Below are 11767 nucleotides of genomic sequence, written 5' to 3'. Positions count from 1 at the left end.
TTGCTCCCCCATCCTGCTCTTGCAAACCAATCATTGCTGTTTGATGCAAAATGCATCACTACTGGAGCACCAGTGCGGGAATGTCGCCACAGACACCAGATTTAAAAGCTCGGTATACTGCGAAACACAGAGACATATACCTGACAGTGATAGGCAAAATCAGCATTGTGTGAAGTCGCTTGGCAAAGACTTGAATGTAACGGATGTTCATTAAATGTAAAAGTCCCGCACTCCAGCTTTAAGTGTCGGACTGTTTCCTTGTCTCTCAGCTGTTGCCAGGCAACCAGCAGAGATTCCAGGAAGTCACTGCGCATGGCCAAGAAAAAGTCTGACACATAGTCCCATGTACAATTGCGAGTTGTCATTTTTAGGTTTTGTTTTTTGTATGGATTAAACAAACAAAATATCATGTTTTCATTAGTGGGCTTTAGAGGAGCTGGTTTTGTTACCTTTGGACAGACCCAGGCTAGCTGCTTCTCCCTGTTTCCACTCTTTGTGCAAAGCAAAGCTAACCGGCTGATGGCTGTAGCTGCCAAATATGAGAGTATGATCTCCTCATCTAACTCTCTACCAGAAAACAAATAAGTGTATTTCCCAAAAATGTCAAAATATTCCTTTAAGGTGGATCGAACAGCATTTAATCACATACATATGTGGAAAATCAACTCTCATCCTCTACCGTTGAGTATATTCCAGGATTTTGTGACATGTGACATGATTTCATTTACCAGTAAACAGCGTCTCACAATCATGAGAGTCTGTTTGGGAACCTGTGGAAACCATAATTAGCCTGTCTAGCACAAAAGACTTGGAGGGAAAAATATCTTTTTTCTTTCCCTGGTGGGCAGTGCTAATGTAATGCATCCTGTCGTCTAAACTCCACTCACATGACTGCAATAGTCTGGTCAGACCATACAACAGCATGACTGAAGAAGAGGAAAAGAGATGTATTGAGATTTATTAGGGACTTCAAACTGACTTAAGCCTGACCCTCGTGATTTCATGAAAAGAATGTTGAAGGCTTCTTCAGCTCAAACAAGTGATAGATGTGTGTGTGTGTGTGTGTGTGTGTGTGTGTGTGTGTGTGTGTGTGTGTCCCACTGATAGTAAAAGCATGAATAAGGGTCCTTTATCTTTCAGCACACAAAGACAATTTTGAGGATTTTGTAGGATGTCACACACACGCGCGCACACACACACACACACGCACACACACACACACACACACACACACACACACACACACAGACTGATATATTGATGCCCCTTAAATGCATTTCATTATTATTTTTTCCACCTTTATATAAAAAGGAAGCTCCCTATTGGTTGAGTCTCACCCCACCCTCCGCCTCCTTCCCCACTGGTTTCCCGGGCAACCATGTCAGGGTGGAGGAAAAGAGCAAATCATGTGAGGGCATAGCATCTTTCTCTCTCTCTCCCCACTCTCTCAGTCTCTGTCCTAGTGTATGTGTGTGTATAAAAGCCTCCCTCTCCATGCTTTCACTTCACTCGCAGCTCTCCATTGCATTGCAGAGACTGAAGACTGAAGCGAGGGGAGGGGGGACACGACCAAAAGGAGATCCCGGTGTTTTACAGTGGGAGACGTTTTGTTGACCTTTTTCCTCTTTCTCTTCCATCTCCTCTTCACTTTCTCCCCCTCTCCCAATGTGTATTGGGTCTCAGTCTTTTCTTCCTCCTTCTCCTTCCTCCTCCTCCTCTTCTTCTTCTTTTTAAGCGTCTCCGGTCTGCTTGGACGGTGGCTGCATCGATGCAAAATGGGTTGTGGCAATTCCTCAGTCACCAGCAACTCAGGAGGGGGTGAGTGTTTTTAAGGAATATGTGTGTGCATCTCTCTCTCTCTCTCTCTCTCTCTCTCTCTCTCTCTTTTCATATATATATGTGTGTGTGTGTGTGTGTGTGTGTGTGTGTGTGTGATAATGTGTGTGAGAGAGTGTGAGGGAGAGAGTTGTCACTGTATCTGCACCAAAGGGAGAAGGTGTTTTGAATGTAAATTAAGTGTATCAGGGTTACCCTTGCATTCAGTGTATGTCCTCAGACGTGTCCATGTGTGTGTCTGTGTGTGTATGGCTCTCAATGTCTTGATTTCATTCAGAAATAAATAGACAGCTGTACATCATCTCATTTAATCTCAAAATGCTATAAATGTTATTAATCACCCCCCTGCCCCAGCATGTTGATCAGTTTGCAACATACTCTGTGTGTGTGTGTGTGTTTGTATGTGTGTGTGTGTGTGTGTGTGTGTGTGTGTGTGTGTGTGTGTGTGTGTGTGCGTGCGTTCAGTGGTCTCCTAAAGCTATGGGTGATGGGTTGATCATGAAGGGTCTCCCATATTCTGGTATAACACACCAGAGTAATAGCTTCAGGGACGTACAGCTTTGATGAGGGATCATGACACGGAAACTGTAATTACAATGTTAACGTCTACATTGATATAAAAGTGAGTCCTCTATAGGTCATCCATGCTTTTTAATGTTTCTTGGTGTGTTTGCGCTGGTTGCCATGGATTTTGAGGATGAAAGACAAGCGGTTTCAATGACATTAACTTGTCTTTGTCTCCCCGCTTGACTGATGCTGTTTGTACCTGTAAGCAGGTGGCTTTGAAATATTCCATCAATGTCCAGGTTTCATTCATAAAGCCTTGAATGGGGAAAAAATATTGTGTGGTTTACTAATGCTTGTCCTGCTTTGTTGTGGCTTGTCTTCAAACAACACATCTCTCTCAGTTGATTTAGGCTCATAGAATACCTGTTTTAAATCATACTGAGCAAATCTCTGGGCACCACAGCCAAATTGAGGTAATAATTAGATTGAAGTATCTGCAGGATTACCTCACCACCACTGCCCATTAAAGCAGAATGGTGTGTGTTTATGCTTGTGTAAATGTGTGTGCTTGCAGGTACCTAATCAGTGCTTGCCAGGCATGTTAACCACAGACAGCTACTGGGAAACGCTACCCAGTGTTGTCTTTTGCTTTAAATTTAAATTTTTACTTAGATTACACTTTCTGCAAACAATATCTAAGTAGGTGTCCGAGTTTGTCGTGAGTGTGGCTTGTTTGTCTATGAAGGACGACAGCAGTGTCTATTCCTGTGCAGCCGCTCCATTTTTCTTCTCCTTCTTAGAGGTCAGCTTTCAGCACAATGTCAAGGACGTGTGACATTCTGTCACTTTGACAAATGTGGAGCAGTGGCTGCACTTATTTGTCCATGCCAGCTGACACCAGGACAACAGGACTCTGTTTCCCACACTATTATTTTCTGTAGAATTAAAACAGAAGAAGAGATTTTATATCATTTTGACCTAGGATGTAGAATTGTGTCACTACACATTTGTGTTTTATGTTTAATTGTTTAGCATTTGTAAGAAGTGTAAAAACCTTTAATAAACTGCATTACTATGTAGTTATAAGCAGATATACGTGCAGATGAATGTATTTGTCAACAACTATAACTCCTCCTGTGGAGGTTGGTGTATAAACAGATAATGAATGGCAATACAGCAAAAAACGGTTGTAATAATATATAATATGTCTTCATCTGAGGAGTTATAATTCCTGACAAATACTGTACATTAATAAGCACTTAAAATATCCTTATATCTATGTATAACTACATTATAGGGTGTTATAAATAATTGATTTAATGTTTATATACTGCTTATAAATGCTAAGGGGATTATGATAAACAGATCCCACAGATTATTTAGACAGCAGCAGGTTTATTGTGTTTCTTTTGTTTACAGTGTCTACAAGTGTTTATTTGATAACAATAATTTCTAATCTAGCTACTTATCATTTATAATCAGAATAAACATATAAAGATTTAATAAATGGCTTATAAGACTCTATACTTATAATGTAGTTGTAAGCAGATAAAAGTGTTTATTAATGTATTTGCCAACAACTATATATAAGTGGAGACTAGTGTATAAACAGATAATAAATTACAATATAGTACAATATATTCATAAATCTTAAATAATAACAAACACTTTATATCTCGGTGTAACTACATTGGAGTGTGTTATAAACCATGTCTGAGGTGTTTATATACTGCTTACTAATGCTAAATTGGGGGGTTAAAGTAATGTGTTACCATTTATTAATTAAGTTTTTTGTTTCCAGACGATAATGAAATCATAACCATAACCAAAGTCATTCAGGAAGCTTTAAAGTCAAGTCATACAAGAATGTTTCAGTTTCAAGCTGTGGCCTGACCAGAGTCAAATGCCTCACTGCACTCTATATCACATTGCTCATCCCTAGTCTTATGCACCCAGATGTGCACCCTCGGATATGAATGAGCTTTTGTTAGGCTACTGAATAGGCCCCTGTGTCATGTCAGCAGACTCAAACATTTACCGTGAAAATGTCCCTTCATTCGTTTTACACGATGAAATTCACTGTATTTCTGTCTAATGTAGATTCTCCAGTCTTATACTGTTACATGTTTTTCTTTTCAAGGCACATTTCTACAGTGACACAATAGAGTGGGGCATGAAAAAATGATTGAAGAGCAGAATAGAGGCTTCTGTTCCCCTGCTGTTGTTAATGTGATACTCTATGTTCAAGCAGGAAGTTAGCCCCAAATGAACCTATTATGATCTCATTTTGATTCAAATCAAGTTCAGTTCCTGTGGTTCAGCAAAGAATGAGAATGATAGCATTTCGATGAGCACACCAGGTGTCATTTTCAATCGAGGCATTTTACACTGTATACCTTATGTCAGTTTACAACGTGTCCTCTGTTGCCCCTCAGGGGCATGTTGGGATAACTAAAACAGCCTGTTGTTTAGAGAGTGTGAGTAGCCTACTGAAAACCACTATTGTGGATATACTGCAAACACTTGTATTACACTGAAGTATAAATCCTGCATTCAAACCTTTAATGGTCATTTTACTGTGTTATTGGCTGTGTTTTGTGCTGTTTGTATGCATTTTCTTGTTAAGTTTTGCACATTTTAAAGGCCAATCTAGGGACAGGCGTTGCTAACATAATCTATATATGCTGTGGTGTGTGGAATTGGGTCATGCTATGTACTTGTGCCCATAAAAATAAACATTGAACAATATGGAAATAAATAAATATATTTGCATTGAAATGAACTCTGCCTTTCAAGAGTTAAAGCATTGAGACAGGGGTTTGCTGTGTGTGGTTAGGGTTAGGCAATATAAGCACATAGTTAAGGTTACGTAAAGATTGTGTGTCAGTTAAATGTTAATAAAATAAACATGGCATGTTTTGTGCTTCAAGTCAGTTGACTTTTTCAGTATTAAACCAAGACATCTTTCCTTCCTTAACCTTAACCAAGTGCTGTGACTGACTAAACATAACCATGTTAAAACACGTTAGATGCCACATATTTTACGAAAACAAATGAAATGTGTTGTCAGGGAACATTTTGCTGACTTGTTCGGTGTGAACATTTTGCGACTTGGCAGATCCGTTCATTAAAAGTTTTCCTCATTATATTGATAAAAAAAATTTAATACAGGTGCCATTACATTTATTTGTAAAACCTATTTACTTTTGAAATTTGTAGCATATAAACATAATTTCTCTTTCACATTGTAGTAATCCAAGCCTGAATAGACATTTTGAATGTAGTAGGAGTATTCGCTACAGGTATATGAGAAAACACAAAATACAAAAGGTTATGTAATTTTTTCCACACACCTCCGTCAATAATTTTCATAATGAAATTAAATCTTGTCTTTTCATCTCTTTTCTTTTTCAGGGCCAGCAGAAGTGTCCAAAGATGTGTAAGTACTTCAGTCATTTTCTAACAATTTTAAAGTGTTTATGAAGGCCATTATCTGTGGCCTTCAGGCTTCATACATTCAGATCACACTTTCTGCCTTAACAAAAGACCTTTATATATATGTATCATTCATGGAGTGCAAGTATGTGTTGTGTTATCATTTTGACAAATTCTTTAGATAATTAGATATGGTAAAAAAATAAATCCATTCACATTTTACATTATTTAAAGTTTTGCCACTCAATACTTTGATAATAATTCTTCAGGGGTTCATCATATCATGATTTTGTTTTTAACATTAAAATTAGTCACTTTGCCTTTGACATGAGTTTAAACATAGATGGAACAGCTTTAATATTTAAATTAGATCCCTTTCAAACATAAGGGATCTAAACACCACCATTTCTACACCATTTCTTTTCAATTTTTGTATATTTTTATAACTTCTGTGGTGTCTGCAGTGACAAAATAAAAAAAGTTTGCTTTCATTTGTTTTCTTTTGCTTCACGTGTGATATTGAATTATATAGTTTTTTTCTTCATGACCTACAATAAAAATCAAATTTGGAAATGTATATACGTTGGCAGAATGAAGACTTCTGTAGTGATCCATAGTTTGATAAATGTAGTAAAAATTGTAATCTCCTGTGAGGTTGTCTTGATCCTGCTTAACAAAAGACCACGGCCGATACTGAAGAACACCAACTTCACTGTAAAAAAAAAAAATCAAACCAGGTCCCCAATGGCTCTTGTTTTGTTAAACCACTATTTTGGTTAAAAAAAAAAAAAAAAAATGTTTCTTCTGGCTTTATAAAATGTAATGAATTCAATTTAGACCCGTCATGTTTTTCTTTGAAGTGTCATACAGAAGAGAGGTTGTCTATCAAAGCTCAGGGAGGGGCAGCATTTCCTGGAATCAGTGCGTGTGTGTGTGTGTGTTTGTGTGTGTGTGTGTGTGTGTGTACTGCACATATATGTCTTCGTGTGTGTATACTCCTTGATAAGCATCTGAACCGCCAGCACAGGACCCATGAGAGGTGACAGCAGCACACTACTGACTCACTGAAGAGCTAATCACAGCTTCCTAGGACTGTACTACACAGCAAAATATAACACACACACACACAGACACACACACAGACACACACATAAACAGAGATTACTTGTATGTGACTAAGGTTATTAGATTTTGTGTCATTATTTTGCTCACACTGCTGGAAAAGTACCACACAGTGAATTAGGTGGTGCAGCTTCAAAGCAAACAACAACAACGAGTAAAAAAAGACAACCGAAGTCATTGGAAACTGGTTGTTCAGTAGTGTGGTTCCAGACCTGAAACAAAAGTTGGCAATCAGTTGCTAAGAACTCCCAAAAGGGAATTAGCAATATTCCCTACAGGGCTAATGCAGCATAGCTCAAATGTTCTGCAGCTACGTGACTGCACGTCCACAGTCCAGTGTTTCCTGCTTCTCATTAGTTTGTTTGTTTGTGAGTGTTAATGTCCACTTTGCTCCTATAAGAGCTCACCTGACCTGTGCTTCTTCTCTCAATCAGGACAGAAGATCCCTCGGCAGAAGATGAGAAAAGAAGGTATTTTGCTAATTTCCTCCAATCTATTGTCTGTATTTATTATAAAAATTTTACTTTTTCTGGTGCTGTTGGGTAATCAATGCACTTTTGCTGTGTGTAAATGCAAAATACAATTATTTGCTTTGTAGTGCATAGAATGTGAATATTGATAAGTCTTTTACATGGAAGACATTGTGACATGTCACAGTAGGAAAAGCACAGGTGTAAATGATGGTTAAGGATGGCTGAATTCCATTTAGCTGGCTCACTTACTGGGACACCGTTAATGTTATTAGTAACACCTGCTTTTCCTGCTATGACAAGTCAAAAAGGTCAATAGTAATTAGATGACTCATCTAACTTAATTATTAATAGATTTTATTCAGATGCAAGTTTAAGCCTAAATTTCCTCATGCTTATTAGAGATAGTTATTCTAAGTTTCCATTACTATTAACAACATTTCCAATTATTCTAATTGGCAGTAACTGGTAATAAAGCAGTCTAATTATCTACTTTGAAATGTGTAGTTTCAAGGTGGACAATTTACAATTGTCAAATCACACAAACACTTTTTAAATTGGGAAACATAATTTTTATAATAATAATAATCTGCATGTGCCACACCAAATAGCCAAAACCTTCCACCACCCACAGAGAGCACATTAAAACCATAGACTATCATAGACTATACGACTATAACACCTATTTCTAATCATTTAATTTCAAGACTTTCACAAGATGCAAAACTCAGATAACAACATAACATGCAAAACAACATCACACAAAGCCAAATAAGATCTCTTATAAAAGGTTCCCAGAACATTTAGAAACATATGCAGTGCTAATGCACTGCTAAAAGGAGAAACTGTATTCAATTGAGAACCACCACGGCATAATTTATTCCCTACTTTGTCTTTTAATTGCTACATCATTCTCCTCTCCTCTCAGGAACTATGGTGGCGTATATGTAGGTCTACCAGCAGACCTGACCACGGTGGCTGCTAGTCAGTCAAAGTCCACACATAAAGGTAAACATTTATAACACTGTCCTGTTCATCCCATATTCTGGCAAATGAGCATCTCACCACAGAAAATCAAGGACACTGTTGGTGTGGTAAACTGTAGGCTATATTGAGATGGTACCTCTGACATTGATGAGCATCTTGCAGTGAAGCAGCTCAAGGCGTCGAGAGAAATAATCCCTGGTGGCCGAGCCACCTCCCCATGAAATCACATGCCTGCCTGCAGCATTTCTACTTTTATTTGACCTTTATTTTTAGTGAATCTTAATGAGAAGCATTCCCTTTACTATTACAGTTTGGCTACTCATAGCTGTGAAGATAAATGATAATAATAATAATTTTATCTGAATAGCACTTTTCAAGCTAGGAGCACGTGTTTTTCCATAGACAGCATATAAAACAATCACACATATATCAAGAAAAACATGAGAACAGATAAAATAAACTGTATTATATAAACAAATACGACTAGTTGTCAGGCGAAAAGTCTGTAAAAATGTGTCTTAAGACAGGATTTAAAAGCAGAAACAGTGTCAGCAGATTGAAATCTAACTGGAAGACAATAGTCCAGGCGTAAATATGACCATCACAACATGACCATGGCAAAGTACAATAAAATTATGTTTATTTCCGTGTTTTTTTTAAATCAACACGCGCCATTCCTATAAGGGATATTCTTCTCTCAGGTGTTCCATGTTACTGATATCCACAACAGCATTATTGGCTCTCTCATTCTAATACAGTGCACGGTGGCATTGACTGATGATTGACCACCGTTTGTGTAACTGCCTCTCTGATAGAGCTATGGAAATAGTAAACCAACATAAATAGTGGCGTTAAGTATTGTAATGTGACCAGTATTAAGAAATAAACTGCCACTTTGCTGGCCTGAAGACTGTCCTCTTGTCATGTTTGTCCTTTAGCTCACCTTCTTGAGGTCTCTCAGCTCAAACTGCTGGGGAGACTGTGTGGGTGTTTTTTGAACCTAGCCTTGACACTGAGACAGAAGCGCAAGAACTAGAGATTTGTCAAATAATTGTCCTATAAATTATATATATATATATATATATATATAATATTTATAACTTATTCAGTTTTTCTCCTTCTTGCAGACTAGCAGCTACTGAAGGGAACACAATACAGGTACTTAAAAAAACACAAGGCTGCTTGTTCAGCTCTTAACATCACCCCCTCTTCTGACTTTCTGCTCTTAAAGTGAATAGAAGTACACAAGACTCACATGAAAGCAAATGACTCTGTTCTTTGTCTCCACAGGATCCTGCATCTTCATTCACCTGGAGACACTCACATTACAAGCAGAGAGCATGTAAGTGCTCCGATTATGGCTCACCACACACTGAATAAAGTCTCAGGCTTTAACACTTTCATTGAGCGGGGATGTGGACAGCTTGCAGGGGCTCTGAGGACGCTGCCTCATGGAGTCATGGGTGGCACAGTGACGCAGGGACTCACAGTGGTGGTCTGCATACGGCATCCATCATCACCCTCCACTTTGCAAAAAAACAAAAAAAAGATGGACATCGAAGCGGACAAGCACCCACCCTGGGACTGGCAGCTGTGGGCGACGGCGGTGGCGGGCATTGTGACAGCCATCTTGGCTTCTCGGTCACGGCACTGGAACGTCCTCTTTCTTTCTCAGGAGGAGACAGGGGATTCAGCCAACTCACTAACTAACTGTCTGGGACTCACACACATTCCCAATTGCCCTCTGCAATAATAATCACAGCTCAGTTATTTCTCTAAGACGCCATCAATGATTCATTGTGTGGCGGAGGCAGGGAATTAGAGAGACAGAGAGTTTCACAGAAAGCAGCAAACACATTCCTGTTAATGCGTCACAGAACATCTCAGCACTGTTAAGTATGATATTGATTTCAATCAGGGACCTGATTCTGGAAAGAGTCTGAAAATGACACTGATTTTAATGGTCTAAAGGGTCTAAATAATAATAACAGTTAGTTAAGTCAAGAGTGGTTTAATCGATGTCCCCAAATGTCCTGGGTGCATCAAGCAGGTCGTACCTGCTGTTGTCACTTCACTTGTGGCCCAGACTGATTATGTAACATCAGCATATGACTCATGATACTTAGAGGATCTCTCTCTCTCTCTGTCTGCCTCGCTCTCTCTCTCTCTCTCTCTCATGCTCTCTCTGCAGCATGTTGTTTTTTTCCCCCTGAAGAGCTCTGATTCTGGTGCTTCTGGGTAATTCACACAGTTCTTATAATCTTTCTCAGAAGCAGAATTGTCACACAGTTTGTTCATATCTCACAACATAAATGTGATCAGCAAAAACAACAAACAAACCCAGTGTCATTAAAGTATATTATAAATATAAATTATGAACAAAGGAAACACACTAAGAAAGACAGAAAAGGTGATTTTGTTTCATCCTCCCTTGTTTTTCTTACAGTTCAACCCTAACCCTGCACTGATTTTATTTACAACTATTTTATACATTATGTATCACACTTTATTGTGAATGTTGTCAACAAATCCCATGAAAAGACTAAAACTAAACAACGTTTAGTGTGACAAAAGTTCTCATCACAAGGTCCTCAGTTGATGGCCTTTTTGTTGTTAAGTTGTCGTGGAGAGAAGTATGAAAGTTTGGTCACATAATAGCATGTAGTCACATATAGGTGTATATATATATATGTATATATATAGGTCAACAATGTCTTGGTTCGTCTCTCAGTACTTTCCTACTAAACAGGTGGGCACTGTAGTTTTTGCCAAATGTTACTAAAACAGGAGTGAATAGTGCATTTGTTGGGGACTATTTTCAGCTGCGGATTAATACACATTTGGTGCTCTAGTGAGTGTTTACAGCTGAAAAATAATCGGCATTCATCAAAATGAAGGAACATGTCACCCTGTACAACGGTGTGACTCATTGATGTTTTTCTAATAGTTTTTAAACAACAATGGAGGTAGTACAGAGGAATAATCAGGCTTTGGCTATATCATGGCTATATGTTTGTTAGTAGGATAAATTCTTTGTTGGTTTTGTTTTTTATGGGATTTGTTGACAATAAGAAACATGTAGAATATCACCAGCCTTATCTTTTAACAGAAAATTTCTCCAAACACCACAGTGTCCCCAGAAAAAACCCAAAACACATTATAGCCGGGTGGTCATTTGTCAGCCAGGCTCTTGACAGTTTTCTCTTCTAATGAATGTACAACATCCTCCACTCACCAGGACCCTAGAGGAGGGTGGAAATAGGCCAACTTTAAACACTTGAGATTCAAGAGATGTTCTTTCCGCGCAGCACAAAAGTCCCGTGTGTGTAGCCTCGTCTGCCCATTGGCATAAAAATAGGGACTTGTTTCACCATGCCTGAACACAAGCTCACTGTTTACTGTTTGTGTCT

General features: G+C 38.5%; 1 protein-coding gene across 1 annotated transcript; it reads left to right on the top strand.

Moving 5' to 3' along the window:
- Positions 1–1775: 1775 nt before the first annotated feature.
- Positions 1776–9703, top strand: LOC139286302 (overexpressed in colon carcinoma 1 protein). Its single transcript, XM_070907045.1, has 5 exons — positions 1776–1818; positions 5758–5782; positions 7335–7370; positions 8299–8378; positions 9648–9703. The coding sequence occupies exons 1-5, from the start codon at positions 1776–1778 to the stop codon at positions 9701–9703; spliced, it is 240 nt and encodes a 79-aa protein (XP_070763146.1).
- Positions 9704–11767: the final 2064 nt, after the last annotated feature.

This window comes from Enoplosus armatus, chromosome 6, assembly GCF_043641665.1.
Source record: "Enoplosus armatus isolate fEnoArm2 chromosome 6, fEnoArm2.hap1, whole genome shotgun sequence".
Taxonomy (NCBI): Eukaryota; Metazoa; Chordata; class Actinopteri; order Centrarchiformes; family Enoplosidae; genus Enoplosus; species Enoplosus armatus.
Note: the sequence above shows the minus strand (reverse complement) of the source record. Positions and strands in the feature narration are given on the sequence as shown.